Here is a 22721-nt window from a genome sequence, read left to right as displayed (position 1 = left end):
TTTCTTATTTGGTTCTGTTTCCCCCAGTAAGCTCTAAACTCTGAGGACAAAATCCCTCAAACCTGGTTCGGTGAAGACATGTTGACCAAACAAACTCTGGATGTTAAGTCAGCCCTCAACCACCCTATACTTTCTTTTACTGCCACCCACTTGAACAGGTTCCAAGAAGTGACTGCTGACGTGCACTAAAGACATGGAGACTACTGCAGACAGTCACCACCCTTAAACCCCAGTTCTTAGGGTTCCTGACTTCCTTTAGGCTTGCTCCTTGAGAATTTGAAACAATTGGAAAATCTGTTAGACGAACGCCCACAATTCAGTGCAAATTGCATTCAGCTTCTGGGAACATTCAGAAAGAGGTGCGGCTGATTTGAGAAGGTCTGCTGAAAGTTTCTGGGTTTTGAGGAAAGTTGTGAATATGGAAGAGCACCAGTTAAGGTAAACAGGTGCAGGATTAGTAGCACGTAGATAGATGGGAGAAAAAATAAAGGAAAAATAAAATAAAATAAAACACATGGTCTGACTTCCCTGCACAGAGCTTGCCAGCAGCAGAGACAGCCTTGGTGAGAAAGGCACTGTGCTAATGGGCAGTCTTGGGCAAATCCTTACCCTCTGGCCCGGGGAGCCATCGCGTCCTGGTGAACCAACACCGCCTGGGACACCCTAGACAGAGCAAAGACAGGAAGCTGTCAGAATCATGGAAACCAATCACCCTCTCAGCCAGCTTCCCTGGAATAAATCAGGCCTCCAAACAAACCTGAAACCATAAGGGTGAAGCTTTCCTGACTGAGGACACGGCACCCAGAGCTTATTCACCGGAAGGAAAGCAAATGTCCCCCACTGGGGTTCACCCAGGGCGGCGTCAGGAGGACCCTCGGGTGGGGGCCAAAGGTCAACAAATACAGGCTGCTGTTCCTCAGCATAGAAACTGTTCACTGCCTAGACCACAGCAGACTTCAGAAGCCATGGTCCTTTTACTCAGTAAAGCTCCAGACTGAGAGCAATGGAGTTAAAATATTAAAAATAGTACCTGTGGTCCCGGCAATCCGGTATCTCCTTTCTCTCCTTTTTCACCTGGCATTCCCTGGACATCCAAAAGGACACAGGGGTTAAGTTCACAAAAGGAAACTGGTAAGTCCTTAGTCCCTTCTTTTCCTCTGCTGACTCTTAACATTTTCCACATTAAATTGTTTCTACACTAACATCCAAATACAGCATATTCCACTTCTCACATAAGCTACACAACTTATGTAAGCATGCCTACAGAGTAGAATGTTTATATCTCAGAATAGTTTAAACACTTGCACACAATCTGATTGAGTTAAGCTTATACTGTAAATATACGAGCAGAGTCTTGAATATTTCAGTATTATTTATAGCTTCCATGCTGAAACTTACATCTATATATACTTTTGTTTTGTTCTGGCTGGAAACGTATAGAAAGGCAAAAGCAAACACGATGCCTGACCTGTAGCAAGACCTCAACGAATTCTTAGTATTAATCGTAATTATACAAACTGGCACGTTACATTCACGTGTAAATGACTCTGGGAATGAAGACATCTGAGCTAGGGACACACAATCATATGCACAAGAAGATTCGCTAAAAATGTATTTCAATCATTTACACTAAAAATGTACTTAAAAATGTATATAATGGAACAAATACTAATTAAAGAGACTGGTTTTATTCCTTAAATCTAGATTCCTCTACTAAGTTAAATGAAAATCAGTGAATGGAATGGAATTTGCTTTCAATGGTTCAAACAGCTCATGTGGCTGTAAAGAGCGTATCATCCATAATGTTAAACTCGTCGCAGCCCACTCTGAGGGCCTGTCGAGATAAAGATCTAAATAAATGGCTTCTGCGGTTGTAGCTCCACGATCACTACAAATGCAAAATGACAAACTTAGGTCGTAAACACCTGCCACTTTCCAGGTTTTATCACACCCACAAAGGACTTGGTCAAACAAGGAAAAGCAGCCGTACGTGTCAAGCCCTGCTTTCTCTTCTAGACAAATCATCTGCGGCTATACCTACTCCCTGGGCGCGTACGCAAACGTAAAGGCCCCGTTTACTGAGTGAAAAGCTGGCTTATGAACGAGCTCTCGCTCATCAGGCTCGCTCCCCAGTCCTTACTTTCAGGGGCTGGGAGAGGCTGTGGGTCATCACTAGGGGCGGAAGACAGACGCGCACTCTCTACAACTCACGGGGAAGTGAGGACAAAGCCCGCCCGAACCTGACACACAACTCACAGGCATCCCTTGAATGGAGAGGCCGCTCGGTCCCTGGGGCCCCGGGGGGCCCTGAGGTCCAGGAGGGCCCGTTTCACCCCGAGGGCCATCTGGTCCCTGGAAGGCAAGAAGGTCACACCGAAGGCAAGTCAGACCTCCTGGAACCCAGAAATATCTGCTGCCCGACATCCCTGCTGAGTACATTCATCTTCTAGTTCATTACCTCTCCGCAGACACAAAACACTCACAGGACAACGAGACTCGAAGCCTCGGAGGATTCGCCTCCCAGGCCTAGATTCATCAGAGAGCCCGGAGACGAAAGGCACAGTAGCTGCTGCAGCTTTAGTTATGAGGCTTCCACAAGCAAGAACGCTGTGCCAACAGTGTGAGTGATCAGACCCCCCACACTGCACCGCAGACCCGAAAGAGGCAAGCGGCGCGAGACCCCCCTCTCGGCCTGCGAAGGGTCCCAGCGTCCAGCCAGACATCCCCTCCCTTCGTGACTGTGAACTGTCATCTCTGGGGCGCTGCTCTGCGTTTATCGAAGGTGCTGTGGCGCGCACGAGATGGAGCCGAGTCAGATACGTCGCCTCTGCCTGAGAAAACGTGCCACAGTCGCAAAACAGGACAGCAAAGGAGGCCTCGTGTGGTCCGAGCATCGAGCTGGGTGGTACCCGGTTCATCCTCTCCAGCCGTCCTTCACCGACCCCCCTCGGCCTCGCCCCGTTCTCTCTTACCTTGTTCCACGTGTCTCCAACTTTCTACTAAACAAAGCTGCAGTGTTCTCTCCTCCATGAATAAATGCTGTGTGGATTTAATAAGGGGCCGTGTGGAAGCAGTAAAGCAAGCTAGATGGCTGGGGACGACGCAGGGCAGCACGGCGCAGGAGAGACAGGCGGGCAAGCGAGCAAAGGCCTGAAGCCAAGGAGCTGGGGTGACTCACAGCAGTCGCGCACGACTGCAGGGCTCAAGGGTGCGATGTGATCCAGCGTAACTCTAAAGAAACGAATCTGGGGCAGATATGAGGAATCAATCCAAAACATCAGGCCCCTGGAGCCAGAAATAGAGACGACGGGCAGGGCCTGAACTCGCTTAGGCTGGGCGCCTGCCGCGCCTCAGGTGCCTTTGTGCGAAGCAGGGAGAGGTGTGCCTGGACCGGGATCGGCAGGGCGTGCTCCTCTGAGCCGCGGCCTCTGTACGGGGTACAGACGGTTTGGTGGCCTTGGGCAGTGAGAATGGAAGGCAGGGCTGTGTGTCTGACAGCGCGTGGTGGGAGGAGGGAGAGGAGTCCAAACAACGGCCGGGAGGACTGCGGCCTGGCTGCGACTTGGCGCTCCCCCTGAGACGCGTTGCCGGGAGCCAGCGTGAGGAATCCCGCCCGTGACAAGGTCACGCGGCAGGGATCTGATGTGCAAGGTCGAGTCAGACCCCAGGTCTTCCCCCGGGTATTTCCTGAGCATGTACCCCCCCAAAAATAAGAATATGCCGGCCTTATTGTATTGTACTTTTCCACTCTCGACACACTCTGGAAAAAGTCAATTCAGGGCTTTAGTCTTCTGCATTTGAAAGGGTGTTTCAATCCAAAAACCCCTCTGATGGCTTTCTAGCCTGCCTGCAGGACTCGTACAGCTGCGCATGTGATTGTTTGAGGCCTCCTGACCGCAGGAGGCACAGGAAGCTTAAAACATCCTAGGAATGTAGGGGCTTCCAAGGAGTTAAAATCTTTAGAATAGGACTGATTAAGGGTTTCATTTGTTGAGCCAGTACTTGCTGCCAAATTTTCATATCCTTTAGTTTTAGATATAGTTGGTATATGGAAAAACAAGTAGTAGACCTGGTATTAGCAACATTAGGTCTTTGAGTTAAGTGCCTTCTTTGTTATAACCCACTGCGCCTTTGTTCTGTAGAGATGTAACTTTAATGCTTTAAGGAGATGCAGATTAAAGAAAAACACTTCAGGGGAAACGAGATTAACATTCCTTAAGAAAGAGAGCCAAAAAGTGTTAGCAAGCCTCTGGGCCAGAAGATAATGCAAATCACCTGAGACCTTTTGTAGACAAAAAGATACACAGAAAGGGTCAGGACTGCTGCCCCCGCATGACTCTATCTTCCATTATGTAAAATTTAGGGTATATAAACACCTTTTGAACAATAAAGTTAGAGGGGGTTTTTGCACAAACTTGGCCTCCCCATGCCGATTCTTTCTCTTGCTCCCTCCCTCTCCTTTTCAGGCTGATCCCTTGGAACGTGGAGGCTCACCGAATCTGCTTACTTGCCCGGGCTTCTGAGACCCAAGGCGGGGCACCCTCCACTATTCAAGCGGGCGGCTGTGGCCCAGCGTAGACGGTGCAGGTTCCTTGTCTGGAACTTACATTGGTTTTCCACGTAAACCGAGTTAATCAGCCTCTTTTCTCCACTAAATTTTCCTCTACACTATTTCTTCCTAATCTAATCTTATATTAATAAATAAATACGTTTTTCCCCTCGCCAACGCCGTCCCCGCTTCGAATTCCCTGGATCCACCGGGGCTGGACCCCGGCAACGCATCTTTGTTGCAGACAGAGGAAAGAGGACCGCAAGAGCAAGAGCCGCGTGAGCAACCGAAGCGCCCGGAGCACCGACGCTCCACCTCGGACCCAGAAACCTTGTCACTGAGTTAGGGCGTTTCTTCCGATGAAAACACACAAGCTTCTAAGAATAAGGGGAAAGGCCTCAACACAACTTCCATAAAAATATAAGAAGCTTTACCACAGCACGTGGCAGCCTGGATGGGAAGGGAGTTTTGGGGAGAATGGATACATGGATATGTATGGCTGAGTCCCTTGGCTGTCCACCCGAAACTATCACAGCCCTGTTAATCGGCTACACTCCAATATAAAATTTTTTAAATTAAAAAATATATAAGGAGCTTTAGATTGCCGAGGGTGACTGTCCCTTAGCTCCCCGCCTGGGGATGAGAGAGCCTCACCTTTAGGCCCGGGTCACCTCGCTGCCCTTTTGGTCCTCGGAGTCCTGGGCCCCCCTGGAAGAAAGACGATACACATTAGCACAAAGACAAACATGAAAGCAATACAGCACATTTGTTTCCCTTAAGAATATGGATCATGTAATTCTTATTTTGCACAAAGGCCAACACGCTGTGTAACGATATGTTCGCTGTGCTCCTCAGCTGAGGTCTGTCCCCGGAGTCCCCTCTTCTGGTTAATGGTTTCAGAGTGTGAGCAAACTTTCTGTGCTAAATCCCTTTAAATTAAAAAAAAAGCTACAGGATCTTTTCATTGCGTGTGTAAGATTACTGCTATTAATACTGCAAATAATAAAAAATACACTGTCAATCTAAAATTATATGCATGTCTTATACCACGACTTTGAGATTAAATTAGTTAATTAGATTGTATTACATTAAATTGTAAAAACCATATAAAATAGTAACAATTTAGTTCTCTTTATTTATATCATAAAAAGGTATTTAGTGCTTCTGAAACTTCAGTTATTTGCATTTTCCTCTTAAAGTTTCTGTCACATTAATGCACTACCTGTACTATCACTCAGCAGTATTTTCTTTGTACATACATGTACATAATACGTAATACAATAAATATGTATATATGTGTATATACGGTCTTTGCAAACATTCTTGTATATGTGAGCATAACACATATGTAAATATACTTTGGATATTTTTTACTTGACTCTTACTTCACTTAAATCTACTTCAAAAGCAACTATTATGCACTATAGCAGATGGAAAAACATATTACTTACTAAGAATGTGAGGCAAACCTGAAAATATACTATAAATAACGTTACTAAACTTGGCTAGATTTTGTCCCTGGTGCCGACTGTGAGTAAAGGGTTTGCTCTTTATTAAAAAGGGGCATGAGTAAGGGTTAGAAGGTCACATGGGCACCGGTCTAAGAATATTGCTTTCACTTGAGTCGAAGGATGAAAAGATCATTGAAAATGGAGTGGCTTTCTCATTGAGTGAGCCCATTTGACCTCCAGCTGTATCCGTGACCACTGATGAGCCTTCTGTCACCATCGGCCCTGCCTCCCTTGGGAAAGACTGGAGCAGGCGGCAGTCAGGCTCCTCCAGCTCGTCCGAAGCACTTACACTCACTCCCAGCACCAGTCAGCTGCTCATCTTCCAGCTTTTTAGCAAACAGTGACCAAATCGTTATTTAACTTACATGCAGAGCACATCATGAGAAATGCTGGGCTGGAGGAAGCACAAGCTGGAATCAAGATTGCTGGGAGAAACATCAATAACCTCAAATATGCAGATGACACCACCCTTATGGCAGAGAGTGAAGAAGTAAAGAGCCTCTTGATGAAAGTGAAAGAGGAGAGTGAAAAAGTTGGCTTAAAGCTCAACATTCAGAAAATGAAGATTATGGCATTTGGTCCCATCTCTTCAAGGGAAATAGATGGAGAAACAGTGGAAACAGTGTCAGACTTTATTTTGGGGGGCTCCAAAATCACTGCAGATGGTGACTGCAGCCATGAAATTAAAAGACGCTTACTCCTTGGAAGGAAAGTTATGACCAACCTAGGTAGCATATTCAAAAGCAGAGACATTACTTTGCCAACAAATGTCCGTCTAGCCAAGGTTATGGTTTTCCCAGTAGTCATGTATGGATGTGAGAGTTGGACTGTGAAGAAGGCTGAGCGCCGAAGAATTGATGCTTTTGAACTGTGGTGTTGGAGAAGACTCTTGAGAGTCCCTTGGACTGCAAGGAGATCCACCCAGTCCATTCTTAAAGGAGATCAGCCCTGGGATTTCTTTGGAAGGAATGATGCTGAAGCTAAACTCCAGTACTTTGGCCACCTCATGCGAAGAGTTGACTCACTGGAAAAGACCCTGATGCTGGGAAAGATTGAAAGTGGGCGAAGAAGGGGACGACAGCAGATGAGATGGCTGGATGGCATCACCGGCTCAATGGAGGTGAGTTTGAGTAAACTCTGGGAGTTGGTGATGGACAGGGGTGCTGGGGTGCTGTGGCTCATGGGGTCACACAGAGTCGGACACGACTGAGCGACTGAACTAAATCGAATCATACTTTATGTAAGTGCACACATCTCTATAGGAAGTATTACCTGCAGTGTCTGTGGTATTATTTGGCATACATAGATCACATATGTGACGCAACACTTTTCATATATTTCTGAGTTAACTTAACATGCTTTTCCATAACATGACATACAGATCTAACTTACTGTAAATGAGTTGCATAGTTGTCTGAACAACAAGATAATTTGTTTAACCATTCTTTCATTATTGGAAATGTAGGGCATTTTCCCCACAATTTGTTACTGTCTAAACAATACTATAATCACCATCATTGTACATGCCCTAAGTACAAATTTTAATATTCAAGTACAAATTTTAATATTTAAGATATCAACGAGGAGAATTTTAAATGAAATGTAATAGATAGGTAGATATATTGTCAAAACACTGCACCAGTTTATTCATCTGTTAGGAGTTGATGAAGAGAGTCTCTGTTTCCTAAACTTTCATCAGCACTTGGTATTTTCAATCCTTACATTTTTATGAAGCTGGTAAAAATAATATCTTGCTCCCATTTCAATTTTTATTTCCCTTAAGACTCCTATGATTGAGCATCTTTTCATAACACTTGTCCATTTGCATTTTATCTCAACACAACTGCCAACTTACATCCTTCACCCAGTTTTCTACTGGGTTACGCGTCTTTTTCTCTTTAATGTGCAGAAATTCTTCACATATTTGGATACTACATCCCTAACTGTTACAGATGATGCAAATGTTTTTCCCAACTGTGGCAGACACTGTCGGTTGGTTATCAAAGCTTCTTTTCTGACATCCTTCTCCATTTTCCTTTTCCTGCTATAAAGACAGAGATTAGCTTGCCCAGCCTCCAAGGAATGGGCATATTAACTGGTTTGAGCCAATATGATCAAGAAGCTGTAAGTCTAAAGAAAGCAAATTTGGAAGCTGGAACAAGCTTCAGTTCAGTTCAGTTCAGTCACTCAGTCATGTCCGACTCTCTGCGACACCATGAATCGCAGCATGCCAGGGCTCTTGATAAAGTTGTTGAGCAGCCATATTTGCTTGGGACCATCTACCTCTAGGTGTTTTGCTGAGCAAATTATGAATGTTCAAGCGCCCAGGGACGGGGGAGCCTGGCGGGCTGCCGTCTATGGGGTCGCACAGAGTCGGACACGACTGAAGTGACTTAGCAGCAGCAGCATCCCAATGATCAACATCACTGCATTCGTCAAATTTTCTGTTCCTTGCAAGAAGCCCAGCGCATTCCAATTAACATACTCATTCTGGCACACCTTTTTAATTGTGTTTGTTCATCTTAAATGATTGTCTTTTAGGTTTGTCTTGAAGGTTTTGTCCAAACGTGGCAATTTGGCTCTCAGATACCGGAGGTACCAGGTCTACAAAATCCAGGAACCTTTTTATACTTCTAACTTATTTTCCACCTGATACCTAAGCCTCATCGTGGAGTGGGTGACAAGAATTCAACAAATGTTTGTGGATGTGAACTTTCATCCTTTTAATAAGAAAGGGTTAGATGAGGCAAAAGGAACATGGTTCTTTCACCCATGGCGCCCCATGGCTTTTCTGGAGTTTTATTGGCACCTATCACTGGGTAAATTCTTGAGTAAGCAAACAGTTGCAACTGTGTTAAATCATCAGACAGGGTTTATTGCCTACACTGGGGGGTTGTTGCTTTTATTTCTTAGTCACTATGTCATGTCTGACTCTTTGCGACCCCATGGAAGAAGCCTGCCAGGCTCCTCTGTCCATGGGATTTCCCAGGCAAGAACACTGGAGTGGGTTGCCCTTTCCTTCTCCAGGGGATCTTCCCGACCCAGGGATTGAACCCATGTCTCCTTCATTCAGGCAGATTCTTTACCACCGAGTTACCTTGGAAGCCATACTGTTTGGGACACTGTTTCTTCAATAGTTTATTATGCTTGAAAACGCCAGTGGCTTTTCTCGTTTGCCTCTTCTTTCCCCGCATGTCAGAGCTCAGCCCTGCTTTCCCGCTTCTCTGCTGCTTCTTTCCTCCGTGCAAAGTTTGACTCTTAGGTCACACATAACTATTTTATCACTTGTTCCAGCGGCATTGCAGATGAAGAAAACTTGAAAAGCCTCCAGCTAGAAAAGCTTATTAATGCTGTTTAAAATAAAATAAAGGCTGTTCTAATTAAGAATTGAGCCCTTAAGCGCCAATGAAAACGGAGGGAGGGCAGGCAGGGTGGCCGAGGCTTCTGGAAATCGCGCGTCACACAGCCCGCACAAGGCAGTGAGGAGGGCGCCGGGCTCCCTGATGAGCAGAGGGTGGGCAGAACAGGAGCGTGACTGAAAGCGGAGGAGCTCGAAAGGCCGCAATTTGAGTGAGCTAGAACAACCACAGAAAGTCTCACTGGCAGGTGGAAATGCAAGATTTTTCTCCACTTTAGCTATGGGAGGAGTAAATGTCTCCACTAAGAAATACTAACCAGAAACGGACTCTCATGCAATTGCGGGACCAGAATTTACTGGTTTTCAGCTGGTTTGTACGGCCAGGATACTCACAGAAGCAGACACATGTGCTCTCTCAAAAAATACAGCTCAAACATGGGCTCAAAATATTCCCAGAAAGTTTCAGGTAATGCAAACTCAAATACACACCCCCCCAAAATCAGAAAGACATGTGGGAACAACACAGCATGAGTAAACCTACCAACAAAACAAACGGCGGAGTCGGGACCACACAGGGTGCAGATACAAAACGGTCAGAGGATGCAAATCACACTGGAAGCATTTAAAGAAAAAGGTTTTGAAAATGTTACACAAGAAGAAGAGGCTATACAAGTGACCAGAAGGTTTGAAATGGAACCAAACATAACTTCTAGAGAAACTAAATATGATAATCACAATCAGAAACACAGTGCCTAGGTTAAGCAGCGTATTAAACAGAGCTAAACACACAGCACACCAGAAAGCAATTTTGAAGATATTACACAGAATAAAGCCTGGCAACACAAATAGAAAATAAATTAGAGGTTGACAAGAGAGTAAAAAGTGGTTAAAAAGACATGAGAGTAAAATGAGAAAGTACAGTGCACATCTAGCTGGCGTTTCAGAAAAACAGAGACGATCAGAGAGAGGGGAATTAAAGAGAAAATGACCAGGAAAACTCCAACATGTATCAGAAACATCGGTATTCAGATTCCTAAAGCCCTCAACGTTCCAAGACTGCAAAACAGCAGCATCCAAATGTACTGTAGTGAAACTTCTGATCATTAATGACAAAAGAATCTTAAACTAATGGAGGAAACACTTCTCACGGGAAAATGACAGTTAGTGGAACTGGCAGCCGACTTCTCGAGAACAACAGTGGACGCGACCTGCTGCTGCGGCTAAGTCGCTTCAGTCGTGTCCGACTCTGTGGGACCCCGTGGACTGCAGCCCACCAGGCTCCTCCGTCCCTGGGGTTCTCCAGGCAAGAGCACTGGAGTGGGCTGCCATTGCTTCTCCTAATGGAAGCGCTAAGACATCGTAATAGCGTGTACGGAGTGCTCAGAGGAAATACCTGCCAGTCCAGCACTGCACTTCCAGTTTATTAGTTTGGAAAGCTGCCTGACTGTTTTATGGAGGTCAACAGTAGCCCTTAAGCAACGTAGGAGATTTGCTATTCTCTCATATTAACTCTGAGCTGTCCGGTGTAGTCAAGTGGCTTTATCGCGCAAGGCTGCGCAAAGCCTTTGGTGCCTCCCTCTTCTTGCCATGCTGTGCCCAGCAGCGTTGCTTGCCACAGAGAATCCACCCCCTCATGCTCAAAGGAGGGCATTCGGCTCCCATTCAAGAGCAGCGTCCAGGGTGCGTGCATTCACCTTCTCTCTCCCTGGCCAGAACTTAGTCACGAGGTCACCTTTACTCGCATGATTGCTAAGAAATCAAGTCTCAAGCTGAATGGTCAAGAAGTTGGCCATGTACGCAGCGGAGTAGCTTCTACTGAAAAGGAAGCCGTAGCGATGATTCAGGGGAAATTAGTAGCCTTTGTCACAACTATCAAATAACACTTAAGGTCAAATGAGGCAAGACTTACCGGTGGGCCCGCTGGTCCCAGAGCCGCTTTATTGATTTCCGAACAGGAGCAGGCGTGCGGCAGCTCTGGGCAGGCCTCCTCATCCCTCTGCAGGGAAAAAGACATAGCATGACTATTAACAAGATGCTCTATACAAACAACTTTATGACTCAAAGGAAACCTTTGGAGACACTTCAAAAAAACCCTTCAGTGAGCATTAGTCTAGAAAGGCAGAGAATATTCCCACAAAACCTTTTCTTTAAAGAAACAATGAATGGGTGTCTAGCAAGGCATTAATCATCGTCGTTATCAAAGGATGTTGACAAAACCAGCTTGGGAATCCAGGCGAAGCAAGAAAGGCAGAAGTGGAGGCGCAAAACCAAAAACCCTGGTTGCTATTTGATTCAGCTGGTTAAGTGGTTCTCCATGGACTGAAGGTCCTGAAAGCTTCCTTAGCGTTACAACAGGTTTTTCCATTTCAAAGGATAAAAGGAAACTTGTAGGAATAGTCCATCAAACCAACTGCATCCACACTAAAACCAAGAGCCAAGAGAAAATAAAATGGCGGTTACACACATCACACACACACCCGCAGCAATTTCAACTACTGCTCACATTCCGTGGCTGAAAGTAAGACCACCACCACAGCACCAGCCTAAAGCTTTGGGATAAGAGGTCATTTCCTCTTGGAGAATTCTGATGCCAGGTGACACCACAAGATAGATGATTTAGGTCCGACTGAATATGCCTGAATGAGTTACCGGCGTGTAAAGGAAGACAGAGCAGCCGGTAAGCACTACCGAATGATTCGTGAATATCCCATTTGGAGCAACAGCCAGGATGTCCGCCCTAGGATGAACAACTAGAAAGGTTCATCAGTCCCTTTGGATAGAGAAAGTGAGCTTCGTTTTCTCAGATCTTGGGGAAAGGGTACTGTTAGGGCTGAAGAGAGGACAGATTATAATTAAACTGCCAAGCTGAAAATACTTTCAGGCTCTGAAATATTCACAACAGAAATCCAAGAGTCTGAGCAAACATCCTTTATATGCTTTTCTTCAAATGTTGGACAATATTCAAAAGTTTCAGCTCATTGCAGGAAAGGAAAACCCTGCTAACGTATCTGGCTTGATACCTGGGGCAGCCTGAATGAGATACAGACTTAAGAATCCTGAAAGATCCCCCAAGCAGGCTGAGAGCAGGTCTCCTGCCTAATGGTTTTGCCACCGCTGTCTCCATCTGAGTCCTTCTACCACGGGACTTGCACACCTTCAGTGACAGAAGGGAAAAGAGCAGCTCGGAGAGGGCAGGGATCTTCCTAGGAGACACGGGGATTACAGTCTGCTTCATGCAGGGTAGGGTTCTGGGCGCTTCCTTACAGTCCCCACTCTACCTGCCCTTACGCACAGCATCATAGTGTCTCTGCTTTGCTCCCTCACCATAGTTTAATGGAAACTTGTTTTGATGAAAAAAAAAGTCACTCCCTTTTCAAACAAGTCACCACGCATACATGGCCTGCAGCAGATGAGGTGAGCTGGAGTAAGGTCTTAAAAAAGGAAATTTTATAGACTTGATGAAGTCTTCCCCGTGACCGTGCTCCAGGTTGAACCATGAAGACATGACTCCCGTCCAAACATAGCAGGGTCAACATTTCAGCTCGCTGGTCCTAAAGATGCTCAGGTATGAACAATCCCTTTTTAAACACACAGTCACCCACCCTAGTGAGTTACATTTGGTATTTATAATGAGAAAAGGTTTACTTTTCAAACAGCTTTGCCTGAGTTAAATAGATTATGACTATGGTTCCCAGACTGTGTGGAAAGAAGGCCTGGGGCATTACAGGAAATTCACAGGGGCACTCTGAGTTTTTTTTAAAAAAAGTCAAGAGACACAGCAAAATTCGGTGCCCACTGGACTTTGAATACACAACCAGCTCAAGGTATAATAGGTCACAATTTCAACACTAGAAGGGACTTCCCTGAAGTCTAGTAGTTAAGACTCCATGTTTCCACAGCAGGGGGCCATGGCCCAGGTTGGGAAACTGAAATCCCAAAGACAAAAAGAAACCAACTTTGTAAATTTGTTTTATCAGCACTTGCTATGAAGGAAAGCAAATACCACGGGAAAATCAACGTGGAAAGGAAGGGAAGGTGGGGCCTTCCCTGCTGGTCCAGAGGCTGAGACTCTGAGCCCCCAGTGCAGGGGCGAGTCGGACCCCTCACCAGGGAGGGGGTCCCACCTGCAACTAAAGGTCCCCATGCTGCAGCTAAGACCTGGCCACATAAATAAATACCTTTCTTAAAAAAGGAAGAAGTGAGGGTGGCGATGTCCAACCAGATTCCGAGATCTGAGAAACTGTGCATTCTCAACAGGCACACACAGCCCATTAGTAAGTAGCTGTGGTTATTCCAAAATAAGTATATCATTTTATAATTTTGATCTATATATTAATATATTGGTGTTTCGTACAGCAGAGTTTTTAAGATACAAACACTTATGAAGACGTTCGGACTTAATGGCCTCGTATACGGAATTATTAGGTATTTATTTTGGCTCTGGGGTGCCATGAAAAAAATTACTGCAACAGCAAAGGGTTCGTGAACCATGGGATTTGGCAACATCTGGACTCTATGCACGTGGCACCCCGTGTAGCTGGGCAGTTCCCACCGTGTATGTCAGTGTGTTCTGCTGATTCCAGATATACCTCCTTCTTAACTGCTTTTTAATTCTCATCATCATCATCATAATGGATTATCTGTGACGTGAGTTTTGTGAAACAGCATTTCATTTTCAGCACTGCAATTAAATATAACTTTAGAAAATTTCAGCAAAGAGAAGTAATCAAAGAAGAACTCTTACCAGGGCAGGAAGCTCACAGCATTTGTCTTTATTGGCCCATGATGTGGAACAAACAATGTCAAACATCTGTAACTGGAACTGCAATTTGAAAAGAAAACCGTCATTCAGTGAAAGATATACGCCATATATACACTGTCCAGTGAAAGATGTGTTGTGTTTATAATTATAATGATTCACAGTCCTCGCTACATAGTGCTGTTAGCCGCTCAGTCCTGTCTGAGTCTTTGCAACCCCGTGGACTGCAGCCCGGCAGGCTCCTCTGTCCATGGGATTCTCCAGGCGAAAACCCTGGAGTGGGACGCCGTGCCCTTCTCCCGGGGATCTTCCCCACCCAGGGATCGATCCTGGCTCTCCTGCTCTGCGAGCAGATCCTTTACCACCTGGGCCACCTTACACGGAAAGACACCAACGCATTCATAACCTAGCATTACAGTGAGGGAATGTGAAAAGTCATTCCTCAAACACACAGTGATTTAAGACTCCTGTCAGCGGCTCCTCCGTCCCCCACCCAAACTGCCTTACTCGTCACCGTTCTTCCTCCCATCTCCGCGCAAAAACACTGAGAGCCTCTGGTGAAATCCTCCCTTGTGGCCCACCAGTTAGTCCAGGTGCCTGTGACCCCACCAGGCTCCAGATCTCTCTTACAGCGCATCGCCCACCATCCAGTACACTTACTTATATTTCCCCTCAGAGTGGGCACTCATCAAAGACATGGCACCTTCGTGCCCTCCTCGTAATGAGTGACATGCAGGGGCTTCCCTGGAGGCCCAGGCTTAGGGCGTGCAGCTTCACTGCAGGGGCCACAGGTTCGATCCCTGGCTGGGGGACTAAGCCATATGCCTTGTAGCATGGCAAAAAAAAAAAAGAAAGAAAGTGGCACGCAGCAGGTAGTCATGAAGGCTTGTTGATTATTTCTGACTCCATCATTCAAGCATACATGTGACCACTTTTTCTTTAGCGTATAATGCAAGCCAGATACCATATAGACCTTTAGGATATGAAAATGAGCAAAACCAGCTTTTTGCCCACAAAGAATTTACAGGCAGTAAGGGGCTGACACACAGATGCTGCTCACAGCGTGGTGAGTGTCATGACAGGCTCGCAGGCGGCACCGCGAGACCCGCGCTGTGCGTTTCATTCCGGCCATCGATCACGCCATAAATATTTAGACAGTCTTGTTCTACTCATGTTTGTTGGCAACAATTTAAAGTATATTTTGAAATATTTAAAAACATCATTATAATATCATTAGGGCTTACTCTAGCTTCATGACCTAACCATTTCTAACACTATATTTCTTCCCATATTGTTTCCAAATATTGCATGTCATCAGGAGTTTGGAGATCCCCTGGAGGAGGAAAATGGCAACCCACTCCAGTCTCCTTGCCTGAAAAATCCCATGGACAGAGGAGCTTGGCAGGCTACAGTCCACGGGGTCACAAAGTTGGACACAACTGAGCAACTAAAAATGTAGCAGCACTCAGGAGTCTGGGATTAACAGACACACACTAGTATGTATTAGAAAAGATGAACAGCAAGGACCTGCTGTCCAATATAATACCCTACAGCGGAGAGAATCTGAAAACCAACGGGAGACATAAGAGCCGCAGGTTCGATCCCTGGGTGGGGAAGACCCCTGGAGGAAGGCACGGCACCCACTCCAGTCTTCCTGCCTGGAGAGTCCCATGGGCAGAGGAGCCTGGTGGGCTACAGTCCACGGGGTCACAAAGAGTCGGACATGACTGAGCGACTCAGCAAACAGCACACATCTATCCATCTGCGACTGAATCACTTCGCTGTACACCTGAAACTGACGCTTCAGTTCAGTCGCTCGGTCATGTCCGACTCTTTGCGACCCCATGAACCGCAGCACGCCAGGCCTCCCTGTCCATCACCAACTCCCGGAGTCCACCCAAACTCATGTGCATCGAGTCGGTGATGCCATCCAGCCATCTCATCCTCTGTCGCCCTCTTCTCCTCCTGCCCCCAATCCCTGCCAGCATCAGGACACAACACCGTAAATCAACCATACTGCCATCTAAAACTAAAAGTGACTTCAGGCACAGCTGGCAGAAGGACGAGATCCGCTTCATTTCTCCTCCAGGTCTGTGAGCCCATTTCTGTTGTGCAAGTTCACCTGCACCGCGCCTTTTCAGATTCCGCGTGTAAGAGACGCCACGCAATGCTTCTACCCCTGTGACTTCACTGAGTACGACAATCCCCAGGTCCACATAATCTGTAAGATGCCTTCAGCAAGCGGTATTTTCAGCAAAAACTGGAAACTTCTTGGTGCCTTATTTCCCCTCATCCCCGTCAAGAGTCCCCCGGATGCAGACAAGAATACTCCAGCAGTTGCTGCGCCTGAAAGCAGGCTGCCAACAGCGCCTCCAGCGTCCCATCTGACAGCAAAGAAAATGAAGTCAGGGCTTCTCTCGTCACACCCAGGAAGAACTGCGCCTTGCTGCAAACATCTTTTCCCAAGTGGGTTTTGCAAGATTAATAACACAAATGTTGAAAGCAGATCCATAAATCAGGACATCATGCTTTCTTTTTCAATATAAAACCATTGCATTATTTGAAGCAATAAGTGCATGGCTCAGTACACTCTTTTTTTTCCATATTAAAAAGGTTATTTTTTCAAGGGGCATGACATTTCAGTCTGTTCAGGGCAGCCACACAACTAAATTATGATCATTGAAAAATTAAGTTTGTAATGGATGGACCTAGGGATGGTCACACTAAGTGAAGTAAGTCAGAGAAGCAGAAACATCGTACGACGTCTCTTAGATGTGGAACCAAAAGAGACATGATCCAAATGAGCTTACCAAACAGAAGTGGACTCACAGAGAAGAAAGCTGGGGCTGCCGGGGGAAAGGATGGGGGAAGGGGCGCTGAGGGAGTGTGGGATGGACAGGTACACACTGCTGTGTTTAAAATGTAACCCAACACGGCCCCACTGAAGAACACAGGGAACTCTGCCCAGTGCTGCGTGGCAGCCTGGATGGGAGGGGAGTCTGGGGGAGAAGGGATGCACGTCTATGTCTGGCTGAGGCCCGTTGCTGCCCACCTGAAACTATCACAACATTGCTAACTGGCTATACTCCTCTACAAAATAAAACATTCAATTTAAAAAATTTGGTTTTCAAAATTAAAGCAGTGCTAAAGAACTTGGCTGCTGATTTTCATAAGCAACAGCAGCAGCGAAGGTGCTTCAGGGAGCACAGGGATCCAGAAGCGACGGTGCTGGACTGCCTGGGTGTCCCCCACTCACAGGCTAAGCCGTTTTAAACACAGTGCCTCACGTGGTGGAGTCTCAGCTTTCCTCATCTGTAAAAACAGCAGAATAGGAGCAGCTATGCAGTAGCAGCTGCTCATTAGAGCAATAATAGCAGCCACAACAGAATGAACCCATGAAAGGGAACTATGTAGAACAGTTCCTGAAATACACTTATACAAAATGAACACTCTTTTAAAGCAACATGTAGAGAAGCCCCTTTACAGCTGACCTATAAGCTGCAGTATATAACACAGAGGCCAGAACGGTTAAGTCAAAAGGATGAAAGTGATGTGATGTTGAGAGCAGAAATATAACAGCGGTTTGTGTCCACAGTCATTGTACCTGTTTAATATTTTGGTTGAGAAGAATCTTAGCAAATAACAGCAGTACCAGCAAACATTTGTTGAAAACCTGGCTGTGTGCCAGGCACCATCCCAGGGACTTCACCCGTATCATTCAACCTTCCCGTCCTCACTATGAGGTCTGATAATAGTAATGTCTACCCCATTCTGCAAATTAGGACTTGGCATGAAAAGGCCTAAGTAATTTAAGCACATGTTGAAAGCTGAATTCCTGTTGAGAGCTGAACAGCACACCTCATTTTCTTGCAGTTTATTTTGTGAACAGATCTTTAGTCTAATGTTTAAAATGCAGATGCCCCAGCCTGACTTCACAATGCCATTTGACTTTATAATGACTTTTATTAAATGAGTCCCATTATGACAGCATTGGATTCAGTTAATTCTGTAAGTCATTCATCCATTAAGAAATTTTCCATTTCTGAATAGAGCCCTCAGTGTGAAAACATTTTAGTGAATGAAAAGATTTATTTAAAGCCAAGGCCTTTCACTAGTCCTAGGGTATACCAGGCTTTCTTAAAGTTTTTCAAATAAACAGTCACCACCCGATCACCTATAACAGTACAATGTCTCCATACAAACCTTTGGCTAAACTTCTTTTGCCCTCTTGAGTTACTGGGATTCTTATGAGTTCATTTTATTTATTCGAGAGGTTGACTACCTACTAAGCGCTGAATGAGGCCAATACTATCATTCGAAGAATGCTTGTGGGCTGTCTTTTCTTTTTCAAGTCAGATGAAGTCAGAAGCCTTTTTTGTGTGAGCACAACAAATTTATTCATGATTGTTTTGCGTTCGTAATAGTTTAGATTCCTCGGCCTTTACTTAGAGACTTCTTTTCCAAGTCACATTTCTGGGGACTGATTTTTTTAAATCTGGCTTTTATTCCAGAAGTAATTAAACACACATTTACACAAATTATGGAGGAAACTTTACAGAGATAATATGTCAAAGATCTCAGATTTGAGTACCTAAAAATCCAAGACAGCATGGATCAAAATAAACCATACTTTAGGAGTCTAAGAGGCAGCCCCTTTTGACTTTAGCAATTTTTTTCCTTTGTGACTAACAGCATTATGAAAAAAAAAATCTGCAAAAGAAGAAGACCCTCCCACTTTCACTTGTTATAATCTCTTTCAAGGGAATACTTAGACAATTACAAATGCTCATTTTTCATTATTGGACATTTTTGTCTGGGCATAGCACAAAAGGCAAGTCATTTGGGGTCAAATGTTAGCATGAAAATAAGACTGAAATATCTTTTGGCAGTTGAGGCACTGTGATCTGTGATTGGAAATTAAAAGGGACTTCCCCCTCAGTACCATATTTCATCTTCTGATTTTTTTTCCAGCATATCATTTTTAAGCCTATAATTTGAAGTCAAGCTGTACCTGATCTTAGGCAAATATTTAGAGAGCTTTACATTCCCTGAGAACACAGGAGAAAGAGTCCTGGGGACCCATGCTGCCTTCTGCTTTCAATTTGGTGTGTAACTTTTACTGACTCCACCTTCAAACTATGATTTATTAAGCACTTATCACTTGCCAGCTACTGAACAGGGTGTTTCACTTGCTCTCAGTCAACCTACTGACTTTAAGGGAAACCACAATGGCCCTCTTCAGTTAGGAGGTGAGAGTGAACATCCGTTGCAGCTGTTGGTAGTAAGTAGAGTGTTAGGTGCAGAGATGCTGGGGAGGGGGGCGCATTCTCATCACATTTATTTCAAGGCTGTCATTCAAATAACGGGGAGTTTCTGAACTTGCCAGTGAATAGACAGGGCACGCGGGCACTGTCGCAGACCAGGCTCCTCCTGCTGCCGTAGGCTCTGCCATAGTCTGGCCTAATGCAAGAGAGCTCAGAATGCAGGGCAGTGACCATGTGCAACTCAAATACAGCCTCACACCTCACTCTCCTCGCATCTGAAAGGGGATCTCTCCCTAACTTATCCAGGTCTCAGTTTCTGCATCTGTAAAATGGGGACGACATATTTCCCTAGGGTTACTGGGGGATTAAACGGGAACATCTTAGAAACGCTCACACTGCCTCGTCCGTGTGTGTGTTATCCGCCAGTTGTGTCCGACTCTTTGTGACCCCGTGGACTGCAGCCTTCCCGCCAGCCTCCTCTGTCCATGGAATCCTCCAGGCAAGAAAACTGGAGTGGGTTGCCACCCCGTTCTCTAGAGGCCTAATCCGTACTAGGCAATACACCTTAGTCACTATCATCATTTTAAGGGTTAAAAGACACAGTCGAGTGAAAACACAGCCATTTCCTTACAATTGGAAAACACTTGTTTCTATAGGATCATTCACTTGTCTTCTATTGATTTCTACATAAAAACTTTAACTCAGAAAATAAAATTACTAAAAATTCTATAACATAACATTTTTATTTACACATCAGAGGACTAAACAAATAACTGTATAATTATCTAGGTGTTAGATTTGAAAGGCGGGCAAAAGATACTAAGAATCATGTTCAATGCCAGAAGCTCAAAAATTTTCTTGAATCATCTCTGACTGGCAGCATGATAATTTCATTAGGTATCAGAAAAAGTAGAAGAAGCCTCTCAGGACAAAGACTGGAAAGGAGAGGCCCAGCTGTTGCGTCTCCTCCCGTGTGCTCGGACAGCCAGATTCAGCCTGCTTATTAGTTTAGTCTCACTGGAGAATTTTTGCTGCCGGTAAAGTCTTGCATTGCTGACCACAAGTTTTCAGTTCAAATATGAGTAATATCAATACAGTAGTTACTATATCCCTAAATCCATTCATCTCTTCTCCACTCAGCTTTGGTTTAAAAAGACTATGGCCTGAGAAACAGCTTCACAGAATGAATTTACAGTTGCCAGAGGGGCAGACGGGGGAAGGGACAGCCAGAGGGTTCGGTGGGCGTGGACACTGCTGTATTTAACATGGGCAACCAACAAGGACCCACTGGAGGCACAGGGAGCCCTGCTCAGCGCTACGTGGCAGCCGGGGTGGGAGGGAAGTTGGGGGAGAGGGGTGCGTGCACAGGCAGGGCTGAGTCCCTTTGCTGTCCACCTGAAACTTTCACAGCATTGTTAACTGTCTATACGCGAATAAGAAATAAAAACTTTAAAATAATGGAAAGATTATATTCTTTAAAAACTGAAAATTTAGGATCATTCCATCCTCTGGCATTTTTTGAATCATTGCCTTTTACTGATCTGTAAACTACTAATCTCTCTTAGATGATAATTACTCCTTCTGGAACGACCCGAAGCTTGTGCATTCCACATCCCCTTTTGCAGGGTGTTAGAGTCCACTTGTATTTCAAGATTATGTTAGCAATCTGTGATTTCTAAATTGAGAACTGAAGACTGAAGCTTCTCTCTTGTCTTACACTGAAACAAGTATTGATAATAACCAAAAAAACCAAGCAAGTTTTCAATCACATTCTTGAGATCTAATCTAATATCATCCATTTCAACATAATCAAATTCCTCAATAAGTGGGTAGACTGAAAATCTAGTAATCCTTTGTAGACTTCTAGATTCTAGCAAAAGCCACAGCTTTTTCCTACTAGCTCTACAAAGCACTCTTTAATGACTGATTCTATAAATCCCCTTTTGTCTACTACTGGGTGGGCATTAACCACAGAGGGTTTAATTGCTGTTTTAATTGCTCTTCTTTCATGAGCAAAAGTAAAGATTTATTACTGGTAGAGCCTAAACCTATGGTTGTTTTTGCTTTCCGAACTAAATTCCATAATATTTAATTGGTCATATATTTCTGAGTAAAATTACTACATAGACTGTAATTTGAAATACAATTAATTTGTAACTGTCATTTTAACACTGTAATTGCAAGGTATGAACTATAATCAGGAGACAGCGTGATAGCTACTCGGACTGTTGCCAATACCACAGGCAGAACATGATACACGCAGCCTATTTTAAGAAAAATGCAGACAGATGGCTTTCTATTTAATTTCTAGCAAGTGTTTCTTGAGAAAGTACTCTTCATACAACTTTTTAGATACTGCGATGTAAGGTCGAAGGTAGTGACTGCAAGTGAAGACTATGACATGGTTTCTATTCAGTAAAGAAGCTGCCTGCAGTGCAGGAGATCTGGGTTAGATCCCTGGGTCAGGAAGATGCCCTGGAGAAGGGAATGGTTACCCACTCCAGCAGTCTTGCCTGGAGAATCCCATGGACAGAGGAGCCTGGCAGGCTACAGTCCCTGGGGTCTGAAGCATATTGCTAATCATTTTCATTTATTTGATATACTAGAAGATTTCATTTGTATTAATACTAAATGATTTCAGCTTTAAAAGACTTTGAGAATCATCAGGTCTTTCTAAAATTCCATACAGCGGGCTAGTTCTACAGGTCTCTGAAAGCACAATAAGAGTGAATCTTAATTAACTTGATTATTCTGTTACACAGAAGAGAAGCGTAGATGTGAATATTTGGAATTGCTTACAAGAATAAAATTCCCTCCAGGTTAATTGGTTCTAATTATAGAATGACTCAAATTGGAGAATGCTGCTAATTAACTGTGAGTGTGTGGTCTTAAAACAAAAGTTTCTGCTCACTGCTCTTTTTTGTAGGCATTAACTGAAAAGAATGTGATTTCTTTGCCACTTTGAAGTCTCTTGGTCTTAAAATCCATGATTAAAAAATATGATAAAAAATGCATCTTAAAGTGATATTATTTAAATATTGATGATAAAATATTATTATCCCTTATTATTAATGATAAAAGGGTTAACTTAACATTAGCAATAGCAAGAACCTAGTTATAAATGCCCAAATCTAACCCACGTGAGAGGTTTATGTCAATTTCCCATGTATAATAATGACATGTTTTATACAGACTTGGATCTGCTCATATAAATGAGGTTCATCCACAGTTTTGATTCTCATTAACCAACCATTTATGCCACTGTATTTTATTTGAAGTT

General features: G+C 44.5%; 1 protein-coding gene across 7 annotated transcripts in view; it reads right to left on the bottom strand.

Moving 5' to 3' along the window:
- Positions 1–22721, bottom strand: part of COL14A1 (collagen type XIV alpha 1 chain) — a 231080-nt gene that overhangs the window by 61432 nt on the left and 146927 nt on the right. For all 7 annotated transcript variants that reach the window (XM_068983360.1, XM_068983358.1, XM_068983361.1 and 4 more), the window contains 6 exons: positions 14163–14240; positions 11328–11414; positions 5204–5257; positions 2257–2352; positions 1031–1084; positions 610–663 (listed from right to left, as the gene is read on the bottom strand). In XM_068983360.1, coding sequence (XP_068839461.1) covers positions 610–663; positions 1031–1084; positions 2257–2352; positions 5204–5257; positions 11328–11414; positions 14163–14240 — 423 coding nt within the window. The remainder of the gene's footprint in view (positions 1–609; positions 664–1030; positions 1085–2256; positions 2353–5203; positions 5258–11327; positions 11415–14162; positions 14241–22721) is intronic.

Source organism: Capricornis sumatraensis, chromosome 11 (assembly GCF_032405125.1).
Source record: "Capricornis sumatraensis isolate serow.1 chromosome 11, serow.2, whole genome shotgun sequence".
NCBI lineage: Eukaryota > Metazoa > Chordata > Mammalia > Artiodactyla > Bovidae > Capricornis > Capricornis sumatraensis.
The sequence above is the reverse complement of the archived record's forward strand: the minus strand, read 5'-3'. Positions and strand labels throughout refer to the sequence as shown.